We start from the raw sequence: 27,517 nt of genomic DNA on the forward strand, positions 1-27,517 counted from the left end.
CCTGATATTAGCATTAAGCCTGCTGCTTCCTGCTTACCTCCCTTGGGGTGACATTTAATGGGAAAAGATATTTTGACTTCTGCGATTTTTAGTCAAAGAAATTCAGAAATCGCACGTTTTTCTGAAATTGGCAATTTAATGGGGTCCAAATTGCCGTAAAAAAATTGCACTTTTTGCCACTAAATTTGCACATTCTGACGATTTTGTATCACGCTTCAATTCGCATCCAGATGTTTTCCCATTAAAAAGTAAACAACTCGCAAATTTAATAGAATGTGATTTTTGGAAAACATTACCAAAAATTGCAAAACTAAAAAACCCAGTTCAACGTGTCGAGTTTGACAGAAACATGCACAGACCAGTATGATCTGTGCACGGTTCTGTCCAAAAGAATCCGTAAAAGTTAGAATTAAGAAAAAAAAAATTGACCCCTGAATTTCTAAAACTAGGACTGGTTCTTTGTGCCCGAGGCTGGTTATGCCAAAAATGCGAATGCTTCACAATCACAATCCAGAAAGCCAGAATTTGGGGTAGAAACCTGCTGTTTTTTAGGTGTGTTTGAAAAAATGCAGGTGTGCCCATGCGTCCTTAGCATGTATCTCTGACATAAATTGGAGAAAGGGTTTTTAATTCCGCACTGGGTGCTCTTACTTGTTCGTCTTCCTATTTTTACTTTCGTTTTCTTTATTGCCTTCAATATTGAAGAGAATATTTTCTCAAATTCTTCATATATTTTTCAAGAATACGGTGCGACCCCTCTCCTATTAGTAACCGATTAATACAAGGAAAAAGGAAACATTGGAGATTGTTGGGGTGCACTCCCCAATAATACTTTCAGAGTGCACCCCAACAATCTCCAATCTATCCTCTTTCCTTGTATTAACATGTATCTCTGACATCGGCGCTGACCACTTCCAGTCTCAGATTAGTGGAAGGCTGAGACTTACTTACAATTTACACAGGCGGCAGGAACTTTTTTATGTTCTGGGAATTGCAAAAGGTTTGCGAATACATACTGTATTAGCGATGCATTTGCAAATCGCAATTTTTCAACAGGCGTTTACTCTCTCTCCTGGGTGGCAACATTTTGCTCGCAGTCCACTGCGTTTTCTCTGTATAGCGATCCAACCTGAATTTACCCCAGGAAATGGTAACAAAAAGTTGCAGTCATCAAAGACCAACAAAAGATAAACATCCACAGGCTAGACACAAATCATGCATACAGTAATTAAAATAGTATGTAAAGTTATTAGATCAAACCTTATCATCTAAAATAGTATGTTTAAGTTATTAGATCAAACCTGATCATCTATTAAGGTATCATTAGTTTTATTATTATCATCATAATTTCTTGTTAAATAGGTAGCAAGCAATTTAACTGTGATATTGCTCTTTTAATGATATTAACTATTTGTTACAATAAAATAAAATGATCCTAATCTATACCGGTCGCCAAGGGCTGTTGTGAACACCACTTCAGGGCTATGTGCATTGTGACTGCACTTTTCAAGACTACAAAACTGATTTTATAGCAACTGAACCCTTTAATGAAAGATGATCACAGGAATGAAAAGATGAATGCATTTCCAGGCACAGCACTTTGTAAACTAGGGCGACTTCAGAAGAATATATTATTATGAACTGTGGCTGCATTCGTCAATAAGTCTCTATTTTGTAATTCAGCCCAGAATCGACCTAGTTATGAGATTATTTTGGCATTTTGGTTCAGTGGCTTTCAGACACCTATTGTGGTAGGCAGCGGATAACAAGAACGGAATAGATTTTAGAGTTAACACAAACTGTGAGCTAATAAAGATGGGCGTAAGAAGGAACGGTTGTGCCCGGTAATGTGCTCACATCTCCATTCATTGGCCATCGCATTAGATTGAACATGCACGTTGCTGGTCCGGTGTAGGGAAGTTTAAGTGGGGCTCCATTTTGCATGTACCGCCTTCAGCACTTATTCAGAAGGGCAGAGAATGGGCAGTATGCTGGATTCAGGCACACTCGCTCCCAGTGGAACCCCCAGCATTTTCATGGAGATGTCTAGAAAAACGCTGGGCATTCTCCTGCTCCGGCCTGGTGTCTGACCCCGCCTGCCCCCTCTGGAGTGAATGGCTTGGCGAGGGGGTTGCTCTGAACAACATTCTGATACTCTAGGGCACTGTGATTAAAAAAGTTTGGGAACCACTGCGCCATTGATCACATTTGCCCAACATAGATTGGATGAGACATTGTACATTGAGTACATTAGAGTGATCTAAAAGACAAATAATGTGCAGTGTTTGGGGTTTATTCAGACATGATCTCTGCTGTGCGAATTCGCAAGCCGATCAATTATGGAAAACTGCACATGCATCTGGGTTGCACCAATGGCATACAGCTACATAAAATGGTGACTTTTTTTATTCGCAACCCGGCCACAGTTTGATTGACAGGATTTCACCATCTGTCCCAGACTTTTGGAAGAGTCACAGTTACACACAGGCTGCACACACTGGAAACATCATTAGATGGTGAGTGAGTTGCGAATGAATTTGTAGCTGGACGACGATCAGCGTTATTTTTGCAAGCCATTCACAGACTTGGATGGTGTGGGAATTCATTCTGGCAGGACGGTGGCTATCTGACCACAGGGCTCTGCAATTTTGCACAGCAGCAATCAGGTCTGACCAACCACCTCTATCTGAAAGATAGATCAATTGGGTTCTTTGATTGAAACCTAAAGGTCAACAGTTAAGATTAAACAACATCCGCTTGACCCTTTATGCCCCTAGATGAAATTCTAAGAAAAAGTGGTTAATAATAACTGTACTTCTGTATAAATGGGATTTTACATTGTTTTAAGGTTGCATTTTGTGTCATTTTCTACACAATCGGAATAAATTTGACTAGATCGCTTACAAAATGATCCTACATCGCTCTATGTGTAGGGGCAATAGCGATAGCGCTTTGCGGCCCCATGCTCCTGTCTGATATTTTTCAAACACAGGCTGTGACATGGCAGTTAAGAGCTGATTGGCTGGCTGTTTATCACTCTCCATTTTATCACTTTTTAAAGCTTAGAGAATCTGGCCCACAGTCTCTTAATCAGTGCTTAAACTGTTCATGGAGAGGTGTTGGAACTTATTTACTCCTTATTCACATTATGCTACACAGTAGTACTTCCTTATAAATGCTATGCCACACAATAGTGCTCTGTACACTTAATGCCACTCTAGTAGTGTCTCTTAAACATAATACCCACAGAAGTAGTAATACCGCTTCTTACACATAATGCCACAGTAGTAGTGCCCCTTACACATAATACCCATTGTAGTAGTGCCCCTTACACATTCTGCCCACTGTAATAGTGCTGCTTGCACATAATGCCAACGGTAGTGGTGCTCCTTACACATAATCTCCACAGTAGTAGTGTTGCTTGCACATAATGCCCACTGTAGTAGTGCACCTTACATTTAAAGCCACAGTAAAAGTGCCAATTGCATATAATGCCCACAATAGTAGCACCACTCACATACAATATATTTTAATGGAGGAATGACAGTGTACAAGTGCTGTCACTTAATTATAAACACACACACACTCTATTAAATATTCACTATGCAATGTAAATATAGATACTATTATGACCCACTGTGCTCAGCAGTAGTGCAGCAGATTTTTATTGCATTGCATAGTGAATATTATTTATCTGGAGGTTTTTTTTGTAATAATAAAGAAAACAAATTTGCAATGCTTTATTTAGATTGGAGGGGGCCCAGCGATATCAGTGTACCGGCCCTGAGAGGCATACCCTAGTGGCTACTTTCTATGTTTTACTCTGCACACACTGTAACAGAATGTAATTATTGCCTTTACAGTACATGAAACACACACACATAGCCTTACTTTCTCTTAAACACATCTGAGCTTCTTTAATGATTTATAATTGCATTTGTGATGATTGCCTGTCTATGGTCACACCTTGTAATTGAATTAGCTGACATATCTGCAATGAAAACAGCTAGGAATACCAAGCTAAATTGACTAATAGCAATTAAAATCTCCTCAAGGAGGAAGAATGATTACATAAACATCTGCATAACAGGGGGAAGAGTCTTAATTTTCCAATGCAGAGACTCAGTTGCCAGACAGCACGCTGCATTGTTCGTTCATATATCCTGACTACAGTGTCTGTGGATAGCCTTTCTCCCAATATACAGTGCCCAAATTACCAGCAATGTATAGTGGAGGGCAGGGCTATGATAGCACATATCATGGCAATTTGTTGCTTTGACCCTACCCCAAATGTACACTTTGGGGATGGGTGCATGATGGTGTGGGTGGCTGCAGGGAGTGTTGGGTGCAGCAAGTGGGGGCCTGCTGCTCCCCCCTGCATTCAGTCACTGTTGCTTCCAAGGCCCATCACTCTTCTCCACCCCAAAGACTACCCTTTGTTCCTCCATGGCTACAGTTGCAGTGCTGCACAAAGGGTATATCCAGGGGGGAAGTCGGGCTCCAAGTTCTAGAATTTGCAGTAATCAGAGTCCTCTGCAGCTGCTGGCAACAGATAATACCCACTCCCCTTCTCTGTCCCTCTCTCTCTCTCTCTCTCTCTCTCTCTCTCTCTCTCTCTCGTTCTCTCACACTCCCCTTTTCTCCTTCTCTACCTGGTGTAACAGGGGCTCTACCTGGTGCAATGGGGTCTCTACCTGGTGTAATGAGGGCTTTACCCGGGATAATGGGGGCTCTACCTGGCTCTACCTAAATAAGAATGGGATTCACCATCTGGTAATGTGCACATACCTGTTCTTTCAAGTGGTACCCTTTAAACATCTTCTCCACACTGATATTCCACCACTGAGGCGTGGCAATTGTTTTTAAACATTCATTATTATTAATTCAGTTTTTTTATTATTGTTGTTCATATTTATTTTATTAAATATATCTAATTGTATTACTGTATTATCAGGTATTTTATACTAGTAAAATTGTTACTCAATTCCAATCATCTGGTATCATTATTCATTAATAGCGCTGCTCGATTAGGCTTGTGCTTGTCCTTTTTCTAGATAGATAGATAGCCGTAATTATGTGGTCTGAGCAATAGTTAGGCTGGACTGGGGATGGTTAGGTTTAAGCAAGGTTAGGTTTAAGAATAGGCTGCATGGAAGGTAGGCTACTATAATTTAGACGGGGGGGGGAGGGGCGAGGTTAGGGTTAGACTGCATTGAAGGTAGGCTACTTTAATTTAGAAGGGGGGGTTAGAGTTTGGCGGCATGGTAGGAAAGTTAGGGAGAGGCAGCGGAAGCAAGGAAGGTGAGACTGAGGAGAGGGAGGATTAGACTGCAGGGATTGAGGGTTCGGGTGAGGCAGGGGGAGGTAAGTATGCTTACGGGACTCCTGTCATTATTCCTTGCATGTGTTGGTATTCCCAACCTCCGGTAATCTGTATGTATTTCATACAGTAGATAGATACAGTAGACTATATACTCAAACTGGCAACACACAACAGAACTAGAGGGGGTGCAGGAGGTGTGGCTGCTACCAGATCTGGGGGTGATAGCATCTGTCAATGATGGTGACTCCACCCCTCACCCCTGCACCACCACCCCGGATGCCCCAATTAGGCCTTTTTAAAAATGTATCCCAGAGGCCTCCGAGTATGCTCAGGAGAATCCCTCGCTGTGCATTTTTCCTTTTTTGATTGTTACACGATGTCTCTAATAAGACATTGCATTACACAATACACAAGTGCAAACTTTATATTTGGTACAGAAACAGTGAAAATAGTCAGATATTAAGTGACGTTTAGTAGAAAAGTCCTACTGAAACATTCTACTGTATTACCGTGATATGACAAGTTTGTATCGATTTCTAAATGGAGACTATGTCCCTGAATGAGAGTCTAGAACAAAGGATGAAGGATTAAGCTGTCTACCAGCAGGAGTTACTGTGGTGTAGACAGCAATGGGACTGAAAATATCAGGATACTGTCAGATATTAGAGAACGAAGAAAGAGAATATATGTTGATTACAGGCTAGCTGACTTACACATTTAGCACATGCCTAACAATAAGGTGTATGTATTTCCTGCACACAATGGGGATATACCATACCCTGCTGCTGCCCCCTGTATACCCATGGCCCTCCCTCCCCACAGCGGACGGCCCGGTGAGTGTGTATCTCACCAAAACCATTCACTGCCGAGGTTTTCACATGTGCGCTAATTCGCATGTGCAAACCCTGACCATCGAGGCTGCGGTCATATTCGGATCACAATGAGCAAATTCTGAATTGGCCCCACTGCCTGATCTGCCGGGACTGACATCCCAAATTGGAGGGCCCATTTACATGTTCATACTTTGCCATCCCAGTGGGCATAGAGAGAGAACAGTATAACAATAGCAGCGAGGCACCGTGCCTGAAGCACGGGAGCGCAGGGAGCCATGCGAGGGGGTGTGGTACACTACACAAAAAAATATATATTTTTCATGTGTCGACCTTTTGACCATATTGACCTTTTTCATGTGTCAACCTTCTGCCTGTCAACCAATAGTGGTCAACCTTTTGACTGTCAATCTAGACCAGGCTTGCTTACCCTCCCGGAATTGCCGGGAGGCTCCCGAAAATCGTGTCCCACTTCCGGCCCCCAGGGAAGGTGGGCAATCCTCCCGCATTGGCCAGGCAGTCCCCACACTCCCTTCCATGCTGCACAAAATTACTGTTTTTTGCGGGCCACGACAAGGGGTGGGGCTAAAATTAGGCAAATTGCTTAATTTCGCGTCATTTTAGCCCCTCCCCCAATTCGCGGACCCGCAAATTACCTTGACTGCCATGGGGGTGGGGCTTGATGACGTCTGCCCGTCCCGCCCCCCCAGACATGCTACCATCGGGTCTCCTCTCCGGGCTTCTCCCGGGGGGGGGGGGGGGGGGGAACAAAAGTCTGCATGTATGACCTAGACTCTATGCACCTAATGATGCACACCCTTTACGTTACATTCTGTAGCAGTTTCTTTATTTCATGTATTCCGTGTTCCATTCCGCAGCCTCCACCAGACGTAAAACAAACTAATAAAGCAAGTTCTATCCTAAGATATCATACATGGTCACAACATTCCCTTTGGAATACGCAATGTATTACTTCTGCAGAATTCACAGTACAGGAAAGGCCGGAGTCTTCTGTCTGCCTCATCAGCCTCCTGCTTATTACTGCATATGCTGGAGACACGGATTCAATCATCTGGGCATTTCAATGTAAGAATTGGTTATAGTACTCTTTCCCCATACACTACAGAACAGTACTGGCAGATTTGCTGGCTCTTGTTGCTGTGAATAGCAGTAAATTACATTAACAAGGTAATTCTGTCATGAGTTGGTGTTACCTTATATACGTGTCAGTGGTGGCTAAATCACAATATACTGTAGCTGGACCTCCTCACAAGAGGCTAGAGGTGCCTGGGCTTGTTGCTGATGGGGACATTGTCAGTCTGTAGCACAGCTACTGTAAGTAGAACCTGTCACAGCAAGTGAACCCCCCCCCCCCATGCCACTATGCAACTGCGCAACCATGGAGAGGAGGAAGGGGTGATAATTATCCAAACCTAAGCTGGGTGGACATTAGACAACACGATTTAGACTGATTTAGACTTGATTGCTCAGGTTAATTCTGCAAATGAATTGTGAAAATTTCTCAATCAAGTATCCTGTCGCACATAAATACGCAATTCACCATTGGATGATTTTTCCAGTCTGTGCAAAATGTGAGGACCCTTCCACAATCCTGTGACAGAGACAGACTGAACGAGGCCGACACTGACATCACAGGGTGCCGGACGACTCACCGACAGACGAGATTCCGACAGTCATTACCCCGATGTCGGCATCCCGACTGCTCCCTCGTGGAGGTCCATGACCCCAATAGAGGGAGAATAAAATAGGTGGCGAGCACAGCGAGCCACTGTGCCCGCAGCGAGCCTGCAAGGGGCTTTGTTGCGCTCCCCCCCCCCCCCCGCTGTGCAGTTGGGTTTCCGATGTTGGGCTAATGACTGTCGGAATCCTGACTGTCAGTGTGTTATACCACATCCGACATCACAGACCCTCCCTAAAATAACCCATGGGAGTGCGCACCGTTTAAAATATAGTGTGTACACACTAGACAATATGCATGAAAATATTATTAACGATGGTCGTTAACATGCATATCATTTAATATATCATCTAGTGTGTACAATATTTTACTTTCATTATACATAAGTATATTAATAACCAAACATGGCCACACAATAACCAAACATGGCAGTCACATACGTGGTATTGAGAGGATGGGGGAGGAGGTACTTTTTACCTGGGCCCTCCTCCCCCCGTTACAGGCAGCCAGGCAGTGGGGAGAGATGACAGGCTGCCGCCGCAGCACAGCCTCTCTCCCCAGCTCAGCTCATGCTGGTCAGTGCTGTGTGCTGTGCTGGGGAGATAGACAGCTGCAGAGGCAGCCTGTCCTCTCTCTCTCCCTCTATTTTTTTTTCCAGGCGTGGTCACGCCCCCTAAAGTGGCCCCACGCGGTGGTCCAGCCCCTCCGTTTTCCTTGGTTGACCTGTTGATGCCCCTGGACACATATACAGTAACATTAATGTTTATCATAGTACACTATGTGTGGTCAAAAGGTTGACATGGAAAGGTCAACACATGAAATGGTTGACATGAGTTTTTTCAGAATTTGTTAACTTTTTTGTACTTCTTCATACTTCACCATCCACATGGACTTCATATAGGAATGGTAAAGAGTATTGCATGTCAACCTTTTGGCTGTGTACCTACAGACACTGTCTATCTAATAATCCAGGCCTGTCCACTTCTACCTTCTCTCAGATAAGCTACATACTGTAATTCCTGTCACTTGTCCTATTCCTTCCAGCTCCTCTGCACATTGTGACAGCATTGTTGTGTTACTAGAAGACATTTTCATCCTGGAAGGTGCTGGAAGTATAGGCTGGGTGCTTGGAACTTAGGGGTGGGTGTATAAAGTAGTAATAGGTGTAGAAGTGTGTCAGTAGAGAAGTATGCCAAGACAATTAAACTAATAATCTTTGAAGTAACATTTATCAAGTGTATTTTATAACTTTATACTTAGCAGCTGATAAAAAGTGTCTTACCATGGCAACCCCTCTAATCACTGCTTTATACATCTCCCTTCGGGCGAGATGTACTAAAGGGAAAATGCGGTAAAACCCCCATTTTACCACATTTTCCTATGTACTAAAACCCGTTCGCAGCGATATCGCAGGGTAGGGTATCGCCACCTTTGGGTGGCGATACCCTATAGAAGCCTATGGGCCTCTTTTCGCCCCCGCCGCGTCGCCGCAACCCCGCCGCCTCGCCGACCCCCCCTTTCCCCCCTCCCTCGGGCTTACCTTCTTGCAGGTCCTCCTGGACCCCGGAAGGTAAGCCCTTCCTCCCCCTAGCAACGCAGCCGGACGTCCTTCCGGCTGCAGGGGGAGGAGGAAGCGCCGGGGACAGCTTGCTTAGCTGTCCCCGGCGTGAAAGCAGCAGAAGCCGGCTGGGAGGTGACGGTTAGTACATATGCGGCGGCATCACGGCGGGGGGGCGCGCGAAAAGCGGCGATGTATTTTAATACATCCCTCCCTTCTACACGTAAGGGGCTAGCATCTGCCCTGTGTGGCTGTGCCCTAGGCTGCAGCCTAATGGTTGATCAAGCACTATATGTAGGCAACATCCACAATTGGTTAGCATTTACAGCATTTTGAAAGTACCTTCCTCAATGTAGCAAGATCTCAGTTTCTGCTAGCCTTCCCTCCCTATGCCACACCGTCTTCCAATAAAACAAAAAGGTCAGGACTGCATAAGTCCTGAATATGCACAATGATGTGATTAAATGTCAATGCACAAAATTAATGCAATCAATTATGTGAAATACTGGGTAAGACTATGCTAAATAGCAGATTTGGTCTAATTAAAAGTTAGGCTATTATATCGAAGAAGAAAAAACATTAAAATACAGTGAACTTAACATTAAAAAATGTAAATATTAAAAACCATTGTATGATAATCAAATGTTGTATAAAAAGTGATAAAACATACATAATTATGCACCAAATGAATGTATAATGAATGGAAACTTGCAGTATTAAACTAATGGGGTCTATAATGATCATGGAGTAAAGTTACTAAGATGGGAGTTGCATTGAAGATAGGATGTGGCCCATAGCAACCAATCAGAATGTATCTATTATATTCTAGAAGGTGCTAAATAAATACAAAGTAAAATATAATTGGTTGCTATAAGCGAAATCCCATCTTGAATAAAACTCCCATCTTAGTAGATTTAACCCCATGAGTCTAAGGTCCTGAGGAAACTGCTAGTACCTGCAGTAAAACGCCTGAAGGGGATAACCTGATTGTACCCTCTACCTTATGGTCAAGTGCTGTAAATGGAACATAAATAAGCTACAAGACTTTCATTTATAGAACCTGTTTTCATATGAGGATGGTTTGTACTATATTAACTCTACCATTATTTGCAAGAAGAAAATACAATGGAGGATTACACAGCTCCCTCCGAGACACAGGCCAGCCTCACACACCATCTACAGGTGAGATACATGGGAATAGACAGTGCTCTCTGAGAGCTACTTCAGAAGGATGGGGATCAAATCCTTCTTAATTTTATAGAGAAACACTCTTTGTAACCAAAGGAACATCAGAAAAGCATTCATGCCTAAATACATTTCTGTATGGAAGGCCACACGCATATACTATGGAATAATAGGCGCTGGAACAGGGGGGACAGGGGGTCGGCTTGCCCCACCAAACATCTAAAAGGTGCCAGTAAAAGTATGGGGTCAAGAGGTTAAGTGCGACTGCCATATACAGTTAGAATGTGCAGTGTCGGAGGGAGATAATACCGTCTCTAGGCTGCTTTACCTCTACCCCCTTGCACCAAGCTCCAGCCTAGTTACTGTGGGCTGCGCCCATTTCACCTCCTACTTCATACGTCCCTCCCCTCTTTCATGTTTGTCCTCCCCTTTGTCCTCCTACCCCCTTATCTCCTACCTCCTTGATCCCCCCCATTTGCAACTGGGTTCAGATGAAAAATCTACCCTGTAAATTCTGCGCTAGTCGCAATCAAGCTGATGGCGACCACATCTGTAGATAGATAGCGGTCATTAGGTAGGTGGTGTGGTGGGTACCCCTGAGGGAGTGACATTCGGAGATTTAGGTTCAACAATTAAATTACATCTCCCCCCTCAACCAGAAAGGTTGTGGCACCCCTGAGTCTAATCCACAAAAGCAGCCGTAACCGTATCACTTCAGATACAGTTCTCACAAAAACTACTAACAATAAATAAAAGCTGAAAGAATATGTCAAGGAGAAAATGAGGTGCATACTGTTCTGCGGAGCATCAGATGTGTAAGAACTGAATACAGATCTGTTCACTTTATTCATCGATCACTCTGTGGATACAGGAGAGGATTCATTGTACCACCTGCAGGGCTGAGTACTGCAGGCTTCCCTGCCGCAGAACTCCAACTGTTTTGCTAATTGCAGTGAGAGAGGAGTAAAAATAATTTTTCACCGGACAAATACTTCCGACACCGACTTAAACTTTCTATTTGAACATCATTTATTTATAAAGCCAGTAGAATGGCAAAATAAATGTTTTATTTATAGAATCAATTTATCCACCATGGTGGAATATAGATTTAGAGGATTGGTATTCTCTTAAAGTTCTAAATCCTTATCCTGATTATCTGTGCACCTTGGTAAGGTTGTACAATGCTTGGGTTTATATTAGGAAATCCATTAAAGTCAACTGAAAGCATGTGAAATGCACACACTAGAGAGGGCAAGGGGACATTTTCAGTCTTATTATTTAGCAAATAGTTCACAATACATTCAGAAGTTTATGAATAAATAAAGGCCACTGTATAATCAGGCCAACAACTGTGTATAAAACATAAGGAAGGCAATCAGCAAACATCAATAAATGTCACTTATACCAAGAGTTGACAGTCCATTGGTCACCGGTGTACGAACTAGAGATTGCGCTGGGTCGCAAGAGAGATTTCTATCATCTCCCATTATTTTTTCTTTTAGGTAAAGAGATGTTAGCCACAACACAAAGAGACTAGGATGCACAAGGGACTGTGCTGATTACTTTGTTATAAACTTGTATATATGTGTACGACTGAGTCTTCGAATCTGCAGGGGTACATGTAATAGTATGAGAGAAGCTGAGGGTGATTGTCCGAGAATGGCCATATGGCCATATTTTTAAAGCGTCAGTCATTTACAAGGCAAAACCTGTTTGGTTATGGCCATTCTGGGATGAATTCCCGCACTTCCCATTTCTTACACCCTATTACATGGGGGCGCAAAACATGGCTGTACACTAATTGGGGGTTCACGTGCTGAGTTGTCTTCATTTATATTGGTAAAACATGAAAAACTCATGTCAATCTTTCAAAACATTAACCTTTTCCATGTTGCCTTGTGTCAATTTTTTCCAGTGTTGACCTTGTAAATGTTGACTTTTTAGGGTTAACCTAGACACTGTCAACCACATAATCCACACCCTATAACATTTACCCCCAGTCATATGCAATATAAAGTTGTCATATCAAATTAAATAGCAGATATGTAAAAAAAAAAAATGAATCGTGGGGACTACTGTGTGCCCTGCATTTGCTGTATATCTTTTTATGTTGAGTCAATCTGGAAAAATGTGAAAATGAATGACGTGTGGTCACACAAGACAGGGGTATAGCCCACACTATCCAATTGTGCTGGAAATTGCTGTTACCCATCTCCAAAAATGACCCTTTGAATTCTGCAACTGGTCTACTTTCGGGGAAAGCAGAGGATTTCAGGCAAAGCTGAAAGAGACCTCAAATTGGGACTTTCCAGCCCAAAACAGGATAGTTTTCAATTATGAAGTATGCATCCTATTAGTTTTATATTTTGGTTTAGTTATAACGGTTATTAAGTATAATCAATAGCTGAGAAAATATGGGAGCAGTGGCACAGTCCAAATATCAAATACATGAGTCATACCAAACTCAAACTCCCACCCTATGTACTGTCAATATTGCTGATGGGACTCTCTGGCAGTCGGAACTATTGAGACCTGCACAAAAGAACATTCAGTCTTCCCCAGCAAGTATTTTAAAATAATTTAGCATTGATTTGCTGTAGGGAGAACAGCCATTTCTATTCCACACCAGTTATACAGAGTATATCGTATGCCCAGCACAAGAGCAAAATGTACACTTTGTTCAGTTTGATGAAATTCACAAATTGCTGTTTGAAATTAAAATTTAGAACTTCAGGGGTTACATATTTCTGTGAAACACGTTGAAAGATCTAGGTTAGTGCAAATGTCAAGGATACTATAAGCATGCCTTCTAAAACTGTAAGGATCAAGGTTTTTCATGACCCAGTTAAATTAAATCACAGGATCTGAAATTGCTTTTCTTTGCTTTCTCTAATTTGCAGCCAATCAATACATGATATCATAGTCCCAGGCAATGGTCTTCTAAGCACTGTTGTTCTCTGTTAATAAAGGTTCCTTCATGCTCCAGATCCATTTTGGAGTCATCTTTAACAATGTCAATAAATAACGCCCGCTTGATTTGCAATATGCTTTAAGGTTCCCACCAAGTTCACTCTTTGACATTTCTTAGTGAACCAGGGCTGTCCAGGAATTTTTACTTTTAAACTACTGACTGCATGTATTATGTATTCTAGAAACAGAAAAACATATACCAATGAACACTGGTACTGTATATCGTGATACATTCTGACCAGTGACCATCCATCTCACACTATATAGAACAAGCCCAGAAAACAAGTTTTCTAAATTATCAGGTACATACCAACTTTTATACTCTCCAGCTGTTCTCTGTCATATAAGTACTTTCCGGTTTATGACATATAAGCAGTATGATGCTCATGCCAATTGGTATACTGGAACGGATCTGATATAATCCCTCTTAGAAGGAATACAAAAAGAAGCCCATAAGCTTCTATTTGGCAACGCCATCTACAAATGATGTAGCCCACTGTGTCCAAACTCTAGAATATATTGCTATCGCATACCAGAGCTTGGTACTAATTGGAATGCAGCCAAAACACAGAAAATTATATTTTGACCACATGGACTGTGATACATTTCAGAGCTTTGATCCAGTGGGCAACTTCATCTTTAGATGGCCTTGCCCATTAGAAGATTATAGGTCTCTGTTTTCATTCAGTCTAAAAGGGATCCCTCTCAGTGTCCCTTGCAGAGCATGCACAGAAGATCTCCTGGGCTATAAACCAGGAAGTCCTTCTATGTCAAAGCATAGCTCTTATCGGTAGAGCTGTCCATCTTGATTTTGATTGCATTTCTAGGTGCTCTCGTGCTTAATAATGCTGGTTTGTACCCAGTAAGTGGCAGGATGTAACGCATCGATGATGCAAAGCATAGTGCATCCTGCCCATGTTATATTAAGCAGATCAAAGTAATTCATGTTTCTCCATTAATGTCAACTTTTAGCTACACAGAGCATATTTCGATTTGAACACCTACAGTATGGGTAAATGTAAGAACTTGGGACCTGCAGACATTGGTGATGTCCTGGCAAGGCTGACCATGTTAGATCGGCCAGACTTGTCGAAAACTTACCATTGTTTGCAAGATATATATATATATATATATATATATATATATATATATATATATATATATATATATATATATATATACATATATACTGGTTGGTGGCGGCACTCAGAAATAAATACGCATACACATGCCTGTTGATGATACCGTTTCAATGCAGGAGCATTTTCATCATTGTTCTATAAATACACGGTGGATGCCCCATAGGAGGGGCTGCAACACAGTTAAAAATTCAAATAGGGGATCCACACCCACTATCCCAAACTGCCATTTCAAACTGACTCGCTGGCAGTTGGTGTTTCTCCCCTATTTTAATTTTGAACCGTGCTGCAGCCCCACCTCTGGAACCACCAATAAAATGTGAATGGGGAAAAATATATATATTTTAGAATAAATAATAATCTTGCTCTTACTACTAGGGTTCTTACCTGGACTTTCCTCCAGCTTCCCAATCGTTTCAATCTGCTCCACTAAGTCATTGGAGTTCCACTGACTCATTCCTATAAGGATGGCACTTTTCCCTTCAACAACTTCCTCTGTAATGATCAAGTTAAAATAATTAGGATCTGATATTGAACTTACAAAGAAAATATAAAAACATACGTTGAAAAAATGATTATATGCGATAATGACGAATATATCTTTTATATATGTTTTTTAGATCTGTTTTCACAAGTAAGGAGAAAATGGCAAGAAATTATTATAAAATGCCAACAGATTATTTAGACTTTTCTCACTCGTTGCTCCGCAGGAAAATGAGGCATTACACCTAAAGGGGTGGCGGACGCGTTCCCGACAGTCGGGATCCCGGCAGTCATATACCCGACGTCGGGATCCCGACTGTCAAAACGCCGACAGCCGGGAGCCCGGCAGCCACCCACTATTTTGCCTCGTGGGGGTCCACGACCCCCATAGAGGGAGAATAGAATAGGTGGCTCGTGTAGCGAGCCACCGTGCCCGCAGCGTGGCGAGCGCAGCGTGCCCGCAAGGGGCTTTTTTTGCACTCGCCATGCTGTCTGAGTACAGGCAGTCGGTATCCTGACGTCGGGCTAATGACTGATCACTTACATGTGTTGAATTATACACTTTTGCTATCCTCGGACCATGCTGGCAAAAAAAACTGCCAATCTTTAAAAAGTAGAAATGGTGCGCAATGGGAATAAAAAAATAAAAAAAACATTGTTCTGTATCTAACATAGCTAGAGGGATTCTGGGAAGTGTTTCTGAAACATAATGCAGGAAATTATATGATATTTGGGCAGATGTTTTAAGCCTGGCGAAGAAATAAAGTGGAGATAAAGTGAAAGGAGATAAAGCACCAACCAATCAACACCCAACTGTCATTTTCAAACACAGTTCATTGGCTGGTGCTTTATCTCCTTTTACTTTATCTCCAGTTTATCTCTTCTCAAAGTTTAATACACCTGCCCCAAAGTCAGCATGGCTTCATGAAGGCGCAGTCATGGCTCACATATATAATTTATTTAAAGGAGGAGTTACGTTTTAAACTAGAACATGGTATTGTAAGTGATGTGGTATATTTAGAAAATGGGTCAGAGTATGATATTATTCCAATTCCAATTCTATATAGCAGTGTAGTAAAACTATGGGAGCACCATGTCTGGAAGGGGGAGGGGAGTTCCCAGCTCCAACCTGGGTGCATGTGACCCTTTTTACAACTTCCTTCCCACCAGGGGCTGGCTGGCAACTTTTAGCCTAGGGGGCAAGTCCAGAGCGCTGGCCCATACCACCCCCCCCCCCCAACTATCCTGAAGACGGAGGCGCGCTGAAAAATTAGGCGTGTGGCCTATCATAAGGGGGCGTGGCCTGTACCGTGATGTATTGTGTACCTGCGGATTGCACATTGTGATGCTAATTACACATTATGCCGCACACCTTGATGCCCATTACACCCCATACTGTGATGGCAATTACCCAATGCTCCCCACACCATAATGCCAATTACGCCCCATACCATGATGCCCATTACACCGCACAATGTGATGTCCACAGTGCCAGATATGCCCCCACAGTGCCAGAGACACATGTGCCCCCCATAGTGCCAGATATTCCCCCACAGTGCCAGAGACACATATGCCCCCACAGTGCCAGAGACACATACAGTATGCCCCCACAGTGCCAGATATGCCCCCACAGTGCCAGAGACACATATGCCCCCACAGTGCCAGAGACACCTATGCCCCCACAGTGCCAGAGACACAAATGCCCCCACAGTGCCAAATACACATATGCCCCCACAGTGCCAAATACACATATGCCCCCACAGTGCCAGACATTTCCCCACATTGCCAAATACACATATGCCCCCACAGTGCAATGGGTTACTGGCAAAATATTCAAAGATTATTTCTCTTGTAGTGCAAATCAGATAGATTTACCACTCCCAGGAGTAATTTATATTCTCCAATACGTCAAAGCTCTTCCGGCAATTTACACTGGAACCAGGTCTGCAAGCATCTGCCGCGCATGAGGGGATCGGGTGCTGAAGTGCTGGCCGGCAGAATGTCAGTGAGCAGAGAATGACTGACGAAAAATCCCTGGAGACACGCAGGCGGGGAAACGTGTACTCCTGCGCGCCGCTGGCTGCGGCAGCCAGAACACGGCCGCGGCTACATAAAAATGGCCGCCGGCCTCCTGCACTGAGGACATCGGTGCAGGGGGCCGGTGGCCATTTTCCTGTAGCCGCGGCCGTGTTCTGGAAGCTGCGGCCAGCGCAGGAGGGCTGGAGGAGGTGGTGATCCAGCGCGGCCCGCAGCCAGTGAATGGGTAAGTGGCCCGGGGGGCACATGGCACCCTGCCCCCCCGCCCAGCCCGCCCCTGCTTCCCACCTGGCATAATGCGGGTCCTGAGACTGCACTGGGAGCTTCTACCTGTGCCTACTTTTCCATTGCTTTTCTTTTTGCATTGACCCGGATTACCCATTTACACTGCACAGTGAGCTGTGTTGAACCCGTGTTGAACCCTGCTCACTGCCCGGGTTGAAATGCCGGGAGATTTCAGATGGGAGTATTTACACTGCTGCAAACCCGGGTTTGTGTGTGCTCACGTGTAAAAACCAGGGTTATTTTGGCTAGTGTAATAGGGGTATTAAACAGAAGAGGGTAAATGTAGATCAACTGTAAAGCATGCCCTCAGCCAGGGGCATAACTCCACAGGATCCAAGCCCTGAAGGGGCACCGGAATGTACAGCAGCACCTGCATGATTCCCAAGTGTGACAGCTCATCTTCCAGAGGAGCTCTGCAGGAAACCTGTATATTGAATTGGCTCTATCCCAGGAGCCCTGCTAACACCTGCAATAGTAGAAAGGACGACTCCCATCTGGCACCACTCAACCTGTGATGCAGCAAGCAATGGTGCATCTGCTATTGCTGTTGGACTGTGAGATGGGTCCCACTGGTGAACACTGATTTTGACACCTGACCTACCGCCCATTCTCACACTGCAAAGCTGGAGCCCCTGCCCATATCAGCACTGCCATCTAAATAATATCAGGCCGATATGCAGGGAAAATGTTTGAACGTTCCGCCCTCTGCAACTATCTGCTTCACCAGCAGCAGGGTGGCGAAGCCATATCTCCACAGCAGGGACAGCGCTGTCCTTGCTGCTGGTTCTGGGCTGTGCTGCAGATCTTGCGTGAGTAGCGACATCCCGCGCATGCCCAGTAGAGCCGGCCGAGGGAAGGAGACAGCGCGTCAGTATGAACTGATGCGCTGTCTCCAGAAGGGGGACATCGCCGGAGGGGGAAGTTTGTGCTCGCCCACTTCGGCAGACAAGATGTTAATACATCTTGTCGATGTTCCTTCTTGTTACACCTCGTTAATGAGGCGAAGCAGGAAGTATTATAGCGGCGGGCTATGTGCTGCTATAATACATCAGAACCTCTATTGGTTTTCCATTTTATAAGGGGGGGGCACAAAATTCCAACTTGCCTCAGGGCGAGTTGGATAAACTTACACCTCTGCCCTCACTTAGCACATGGAATTTCATGTATAGCCTGCGGCAATGGCAATTCACGCCCTTCGTCCACAACTGAATTACCCCACTGTGAGTTGTAGCATTGTTAATATAGCTTAAGAAAGAGACTACTTTAGCAATTTATGCGCTACTGCTGTATAAGAAGCTGGTAAAATGTCCTCAATGTTCTCTATAATAAAACATATTCTTTAAATTCAGTACAGTCAAACAATGTCCTGAATTATCTGCTGATAAAGGATTATGGGCCCAGGAAAATAGTAAAAGTTAGAAGCTTAAGAAAAATGAATTTAATAGCAACTCAATGAAGTTTCTAGTGGCCTGTCTGACCAACTAGAACACAACCCCTGTCTGCCGGCACCAGGCCAATAACGGGAGTACGACCCAGTCGCAGACACAAGGAGAACTTGACGGGGAATCTCCACAATAATACAATACAATGCTAGATAGCGAATCCCCAAAACCCCCTAGGTAGGGAAGGCCCTGCCTAGGACAGATAGGAAAAGGAAAGCGAAAACCAGAGCAAGGGTAAAAGACAGAAAGAATAATGGTCTGAATTAGGCCCACGGCGGGGCAGGTCCAATGCCCCAGCAGGGGAGCGGAACCAATATGAGCACAGCCTGATAAGAAAAAAGGAGCTCGGCAGCTCCACAGAAATAAACCAGGCTCCAAAGGAGCACTTACTTGACCCAGGGTAACCTACAGCGGAGCTGAACAGGTCACTGGAGAAAACGCTCAGAAACAGACATCCAGCTGAGACAGGCAGGGAGACTGGTGATCCCCTGGGAGGGATCCAGGAAACAGGGCAGCGCTGGGATGAGCCAGGGACCGGGCAGGCATATGGAGACGCTATAACTGGCGTCTGTGCCCAGCAGACGCCGGCTTCTTATTCAAATTTGGCATCGCCTGCATGACGTCAGGCGTGCCGTGCGAGCGCTGCTGCCGGGCGGAAGTTCGGGGCCGTTGCCTAGCAACGCCCCGACGCCCGGACTGAGAGGGAGGCTTGGAACGCTGCCGAGCAGCGTCACCAGCCTCACAGCCCCGCTCTCATCCGCCGACCGTCCGGGTACTGGAGATACCGGACGGCGGCGTGTGACAGCAGCGGCATATCCCCGACAAAAACAGCCGGGATTGAATACTGACGGCCCCATATTTTGGCACATAGGAAATATGGGGAATTATGGAATATCCTCTAAAGAAGGGTGAGAATGCAAATCAACTGCAATGTGCAGCGTTTCATACCAACCATGCATTGCCGGCAATTGGCATTTAAGTGCCAAGGCAATTTGGCAAAATAGGTGTGAAAATTGCCAAGCAAACATTTGTACTCATCATAATGACCGGTAATGTTTACCTTATAGAGGAAATATAATTTTTTTTTATTTGAATTTATATAACAAATGTGAGCGGCGCTGGTATTTTTAAGCAGATATTTTGCGCATCTCTCACTGAGATGTTGGCACTCAAAGGGTTAATGATCAGAGATTTTAGTGAAAAAGTTCCATTTCAGGGAGGAAGGGCTGTTAGTGAGCAGTATGGTCGCCAGGGGCACAAAGTAGGTGGGGTGGGGGGTGCAGGTGTCCCAATACCGACCAGACAGGAATATGACAAATGCTGTATCTTTTATTTTCAGAATAACAGACCTGTGATTTTAGATATCTTACCGGTCACAATGGTCTGTTGTTTTAGGCATCTTTTTTGAAGTTTGTTGATAAAATATTTCTTAAATATATAGTATAAAGGTTGAGTGCCTATTGATAGGATAAGTGCTGGTACAGCAGGCAGTAACCAAAATCATTTTTAATAAAAAAAAATATATATAAAGCTGTTTAACGGCAAGTTTATGTTCCTTCTTACTGTATGTTCACATTTTATCATAATTCCTTTTGATGCATATTCTGAGCTACAGTATCACGCGCCCGATCGTTAATATTTTGCTTTTCAGAATCATTACTTATGCATAGCACCATAAACAGCTCATTCAAATGCAGACATTCCCTTTGCCAGATCTGTTTTAACTCAGGGCTTGTTTGTCAACACTGTTGCATTAACCTCTGCATTATAGAGTATCTATTTCTTGTAATGTGACATATACATGCTAGATGAACATTATACAATTACTTAGCAGTGAATCGTGTAAACAGACAGGTTAAACTGGTTCACAGGTAATATATTTTACAAGTGTCAGACAGATATTGTTGCCAGCCAGCTAGAACAGTATCATCAATGGACTAACATGTTACTGTACTATTGTCAAAGTGTCCTGGTTACCATAGTGACAGATCAAAGCCACACAGCACATTCCCATGCAGTGAGAGGCTGCTCGAATTTCTAGGATATGGTCAAAATAAATCTAATAATAGCTGCCATACCCTCCAACATGACCCATCCCATTAGGTACAAAATGCTCTGTTCCTGGACTTCCCTGCCAGTGACAGTTACAGATGTGAGCCTACAGCACAGTCCAATATTCAAAGAGGGGGGGGGCACATCAACTCTCAGTGATGTTTGGGATGGCAGCTGGTGTGGCTCCCCTTTTTGAATATTGGACTGTGCTGCAGGCTCACATCTGTAACTGCCACTGGCAGGGAAGTCCAGGAACAGAGCATTTTGTACCTAATGGAATGGGTCATGTTGGAGGGTATGAGCTGCTTATTACTGGGATAATAAGGAATAACATCTCAAGGTGGTTCTCTATAACACCTTCCCCTTAACAAAAACAGGGGTTATTGACATTAATGTGTAAATGTGAATGTTATGAGGCACTACAGTCTATATGGTATACAAGGCAAAATATAGTCTGTGGGTCTCCAGAGGCTGTTGAACTGCATGCTGGGAGGTAGCTCAAGGCACTCTAAATTGCTACAGCATAAGTCTGTGCGAAGAAAAGCCAAGTTGGATGCAACCACTCCATTTTCCATATTAGCTATACCACAACGAGTATCTTTGCTACAAGTTTCACTGTTACCATTTGATACATGAAATGCTACATTGTGCACATCTTCTGCATTGTGAATCAAGGCTACCTTATAATCCTATAGTATTTTACAGTGTATTAGGTAGGCGATACCTCTTGTCAAGGGTGTGGGAGGATTCGCACAGACAGTAGGAGTATAATGTTAATTTTCTGTCAGACCAATGTGGAAACTACTTGGTGAATAATTCTCATAGTTATGGATTGGTGGTGCACCCAGTATTCAATAAACCTAACTGAATATCTTGGGGTTGGTTTGCGGAGAGGCAAACTGGAGACAAAAAATGCTTTTTGGGTGAACTCTTGATATAAGCGATGTCTGCTTGGCAGGGCGGCAGTCAGCTGACATCCGATGGTAAAAACAGGGGCTCCGTGTGCAGCATCTTAGCAGCCACCAGGTCCAAGTGCTGGGCACCGCCATTTTCTTTTTGTTCATATGATTAGTGCCAATCAAGAGCCGTTAAGTCATTCAGATGATCATAGCAGGTATAAAGGGGCAGTCCAAGATCAAAAGCTGCCATATATATTCTGTGGATATCTGTCCAGTGCAGATTCCCATCTTGCTGCACTACCTGACTGGCACTGTGTTGTGGTAATTTATATACCACATTAATAATACCACAGTACAGTCTGTAATTGTACAGTATATATATTTAAATGCCTCTGTATGTTCCCATTACATATTATGCCTACACAGTTGTAGTGACCCTTACACATAACGCCACAAAATAGGAATGCCCCTTGCATATTAAGCCACAGAGTAGTAATCCCTTCCGCATAATGTCACAGAGTAGTACTTGCACCCCATGACCGCCCGTCACCATTTCTCCCTATGTACAGCAGTGCGTCACACTCCCATTTATGCCCCTTTCAAACCGCACATTTTACCCGGTATTTTGCAGTTTTTTTACGGTTTCAAAATGGTAATACTGTATGTGCAGTCTGAAAGGTGTAGAGTGAATTTACTGGTTCTAAATGGAAACAAAGCAGTGTTTTACCTGTTTCAGACCCGTTTTTTTCATCCACTGTTTTCTATGGGTTCAATGTTGTGAAGAGACAAAATCGGCATTGAAATACCATTTAAAGATATGCGCCGTGACGTTTAAAATTACCGGGTTCATGCCGTTTTTGCGGTGAGAAAGCAGCATTAGTGTATCTGGTACAGGCGCGTAGCCGTCGGAGCAGGTGCTCCTTGCGCTGAAATATCACAGGGCGCCGGAACCACGCACTCTGCCACCGGCTCCCCCACCCTGCTCGCCCCCTCCCTGTTCACCGCTGTGCCCGGCATCAGAGTTCTCCGCTGTTTTCAACTGAAGTCTCCCGCTGGACCTCTAGCCAATAGGCGCTTTCGGTCCAGCAGCCAATCAGAAGCAGCATTGGCTGCTGGACTGCGAGCGCCTATTGGCTAGTGATCCAGCGGGAGACTAAAGCTCTTGGCCAAATTTCATGTAACGCTACTGTCCATCGTTATGTTGCAACTGCAGAACAGATGCTATCATAGCTGCCTGGCAGAGCAGGGAACATTTCAGGGTACACCTGCTCCCTTGGACTGGCTGAGGGGGAGATTCTCTAAGCTAAAAAATGCGGTAAAAACCCCGTTATCTGGGTTTTTACCACATTTTGGGTTACCGCGGCGGGGGGCATCGCCAGAAAAATCTGGCGATGCCCCATAGAAGCCAATAGGCTTCTATCACAACCCTCCGCCGCCCCGCGCCGACCCCCCGCCGCCCCGCATCGCCCCCTCACCTGTGTCCGGGCAGCACAGCGCAGTGCTGCCCGGACCTGTGACCTCCTCCCTGCACTGATCCTCTTCCGGGTGCAGGGAGGAGGGGAGCCCGGTGCAGCAGCAGCGCCGGGTGTGGGAGGGAGGGGAGAGCCGCCGGGACCTGCTGGGACCCGGCGACTCTCACCGCAAAGGACAGCTCTTAACGCAAGAGCTGTCCTTTGCCTTAATTATCGCATATGTTACAGCATATGCGATAATTAAATATTCGATGGGCGGCGAAGGGGGGCGGAGATTCTTAGAGAATCTCCCTCTGAGTCACCTGTTTACCTTCTCTAGGTTCATGTGATACACAGTCACAAGACAAGTTATTATAGCACAGCAACACAACACACAGCATTGCTTATCTACTCCCCTTACCTGCATCTGGTTAACTGCTTCCCTGCTGGCAGGCAGTACAGAACATTGGCAGTATGCTGCATTCATACTCACATAGCATAGCTGCATTCATCCGGGCACAGCGAGCGGGAGAGCTGGGCAGGCGGGGAAGAGGGCGGCATTCCCCCTTGGCAATGAGCAATTTCAGTCTCCCTTGGCAAGTAGGTAAGTGGCACGTATGTGTCAGATGTGTAATGGGCATTACGGTTTGTTATATAGTATGTAATGGGCATCATGTGTGGCCTTATGTGTAATTGGCATCATGGCATGTGGCTTCATTTGTAATGGGTATTAAAAAATATGCAAAAATGTGCAATGGGCATTACGGTGTGTGGTATGATGTTAGGTCATGCCCCCTTTTCGCCGGCGAAGAGCCTCGCCTACCACAAATGGGGGGGGGGGGCAAAACATGCCCTTGCTCCAGGCACCGTGGCACCTAACTACACCACTTTTCTGGTATAATGTGAAGAGGAGGAGAGATGATGTATCTCCCTACAGATAGGAGCCAGGCCAGGGGAGACTGCTAAAGAGGATGGCACACTGCTTCTTCTAATTTACATAAAATTGGGCAACCAGAACTGGCTACCTCACTCTATTTGTGTGCTGCCCAGATATATAATGAGTTGTTTGCTTTATGAAAACCGATGGAGACTGCGACAGTGTTGATGCTACTCACCATTAAAAAAAAAAAATGGAGAGCAGCAGCTGTGTGTATATATATATATATATATATATATTTATTTATATATATATATATATACATATATATATAAATACACACACACACACACACACACACTATATACACACACAATGCAGTTATTAAATACAGTTATTAGAAAGTACGTTTCTCATTGAGTGACAATTATTCCTTAGTGATTCTATATCTGAGCTGCGAGAACTGGGGAACAGTATGACAGATAACAGAAAACCTCTAGCACTTTGTAGATGAATACTGTGGGCTAGACTAACACAAAAACATACAAAGAAGGAGGAGATGTATATGAAAAGTTATCTGCTCGGAAAACAGGAGATAAAGGCAGGAACGGATGCTGGTAGTAAGAGCATTACCTTATGAATGTATGTTTCAAAGAAATGGATCTAACCCAAGACTACATACTGTACAGCGGCATATCGTTGTTTGAGTTATGGAAGCTGTTTTGTTACCTAAGGGCTTTAATAACACAGATAACGTGGGTCTGTTCTAAAATGGTCTTAAAATCAATCAGACCTTGAGTGGAAAGAGCAGGATTTCTGGCAGATGGAATTCCATATATAAAATGTGTTGCTAGCATTTTCTTTAAATACTTTTGGATATAATGTCTTGGTCTAAGTAGAACATTGTAATATTATGTGGACCCCAATCTGATACAGCAACTGCAAATTATGTCTATGGAGAGGTGTTTGAATCTATATTTTCCACTAACAGGTTAATATTTTTGCTTGGCTCTAACACCGTGCTGCTGGAGGCTGTGATTGGAGTGAATGGAGTTGGTGCTGGTCTGTTGGCTGACCAACAACTTGCTCTAGCACTAGACATACGTTGGCTCCTAGGTAAATCTATAAATATCACAGTGACACATTCAGCATAAACACATAATTCTTACTGTGGCCAAGTAACATTCACATTCATTAAAACAGCATGTCCTCTTCCCAACAGCTGGGATTTTGGGGGTATAAAATGAAGTGTGACCATAGTAAAATAAGGGAACATATGGGTGTATCGGGGAACAAGGACAATCTTTATCCCTGGAATTTTGAGGGGCATTATGGGGTCATACTAATACTGTAGACCAGGGGTACCCAACCACGGTCTTCAAGGCACACTACCAGTGCTTGATAAACCAATAGGCTGATTAGGCTGCACTCTAGGATGCCAGTACTGGGGGCAGTGGCGTACCTATAATGTTGCAGACCCCGCGGTGGCTTGGAGGAGCAAGCGATGCGGGGTCTGTGGGGAGCACCATGAATAAACTGGAGTTAACTAAATCTTGCCCCATGTGTGGATCTGAGCCCTCAAACATTGCATGAGGACCAAAGAGTAGCTGCCAGGAGAAAGAGACAGGAGTCTTACCATGAGGTGGGAGAATGTGAGCTTAGAAAGTGCAGTACTGGTTCTATTATGTTTGTTTTTGTATTTATTTATTATATGTTTAATCTTTTCCTGACCACTTATCTTATTTAAATGTTTGAAAGAGCCTACATTATATAGACCATCTGTACTGTTACATATCAATAGAGTATTCCATACAGTATCCAGTGTATAAAAATACCAATTACCAGGGCTGTTACCGCTCCCACAGACTCCTGTACTTACTCCAGATTGGGAACTCTTACAACCAGGGCCGGCGCCACCACTAGGCAGGACTAGGCATTTGCCTAGGGCGCCGGCCGCTAGAGGGCGGTACTGAGCCACTGAGGTACCATAAAGAGGTACCCGAAAGCAGGGAGCGGGGAACAGGTAAGTCTGTGTGATCCATCCTCCCTCTCCCCTCTCCTATCCCGCCCCTGGCATGGTCCCTGCTCCCCCCGCGCCGCCCGCTCCCCGCAGGGGGGATTTCAGCGCGGCACCACCTATGCTCCGGGGGGGGAGGGGGGTAGTATCGCCCGCCGCAGTATCGCCCGCCGCACCCCCTCCCCCCCCATGCCGCAGTATCGTTCGCACGCGTGCCCCCCCCGGCGGGCGGGCGGACAGGCGGCACGTTTTTTTTTGCCTGGGGCGGGCGGGGGGCTTGCACCGGCCCTGCGCACAACAGCGATCAACTCTGAATCAGGCCTTTAATTAGTACCTTGGATATTTTTATTGAACATCTGAGCTCAAACATGGGTATTAGTAAAACCTGTACTGTTGGTGTGTGTTGAGGACCCAGGTTGTGAATCAGTGCTTTAGATTAATGACCAGCCATCATTCAGCAGCGTCAATAGAGGGGCGTTACTGTTGTCCAGAAACCCCCCTTGATGATGAAAGTGATTGTATTATTTCCCTGAAACTCATGTGGAGCCACGGCTAGAAAGCCAGACACACTGTGGGGGATATTCAATGTGTAGGTCACAGCAGTCGAGCATGCTTGACCGCCGTGACCCTGTCCCATTCTCGGTCACCTCGACCGAGAACATGCAGGCGGGATTCAATGTCCCGCCAGCCGGGGAGCGAGAAGGGGGCGCCGCCGCGAGCTGCAGCCGGGAAGAGGCAGCTTGTGAAGTCGGGCTCGTTCTGCCGAGAAACACTGCTCGGTACTTGTGTATTATCACAGCGCCCCCGATCCATCACAGGGCATTGTACAACCACAAAATCGCGTTGCATCGCATGCCATGCCATATGATCGCATGCGATGCGATGAGACGTGATTATACCCGATTTTTAATTGTACAGGCACCCAGACCCCATTTTACATTGTACACCCACCCTGATGGGTAATGACAATGTTAAATGCCCCCCCATTGTTAACACCACCCCACTATCAACGCCAACCCGAAGCGTGGCGAGCGCAGCGAGCCGCGAGGGGCGGCGGTACGCGTCCCCCGACCTTTTCATACCCCCACTATCCACGTTGGCATGGAGTTGATTCTATATAGTGTGGCGTGCGCAGCGAGCCACCCAGACCAAAGCATGGCGAGCACAGCGAGCCCCACAAGGGGGCGCTTAATACTTGTGAAGTAATGCGCGTCCGCTCGCCACGCTTCGAGTTGGCGTTGATAGTGGGGTGGCGTTAACAATGGGGGGG

The 27,517-nt window shown here is 44.8% G+C and overlaps 1 protein-coding gene across 3 annotated transcripts in view; it reads right to left on the reverse strand.

Moving 5' to 3' along the window:
• PITPNM3 (PITPNM family member 3) overlaps positions 1–27,517 on the reverse strand; it is a 497,692-nt gene that overhangs the window by 246,638 nt on the left and 223,537 nt on the right. For all 3 annotated transcript variants that reach the window (XR_014470310.1, XR_014470311.1, XM_083172255.1), the window contains exon 3: positions 15,092–15,199. Coding sequence is in view for 1 of the 3 variants with exons in the window: in XM_083172255.1 (XP_083028381.1) it covers positions 15,092–15,199 (108 nt within the window). In the remaining 2 variants the exon portion in view is untranslated. The remainder of the gene's footprint in view (positions 1–15,091; positions 15,200–27,517) is intronic.

This window comes from Crinia signifera, chromosome 2, assembly GCF_055691185.1.
Source record: "Crinia signifera chromosome 2, ASM5569118v1, whole genome shotgun sequence".
Lineage (NCBI taxonomy): Eukaryota > Metazoa > Chordata > Amphibia > Anura > Myobatrachidae > Crinia > Crinia signifera.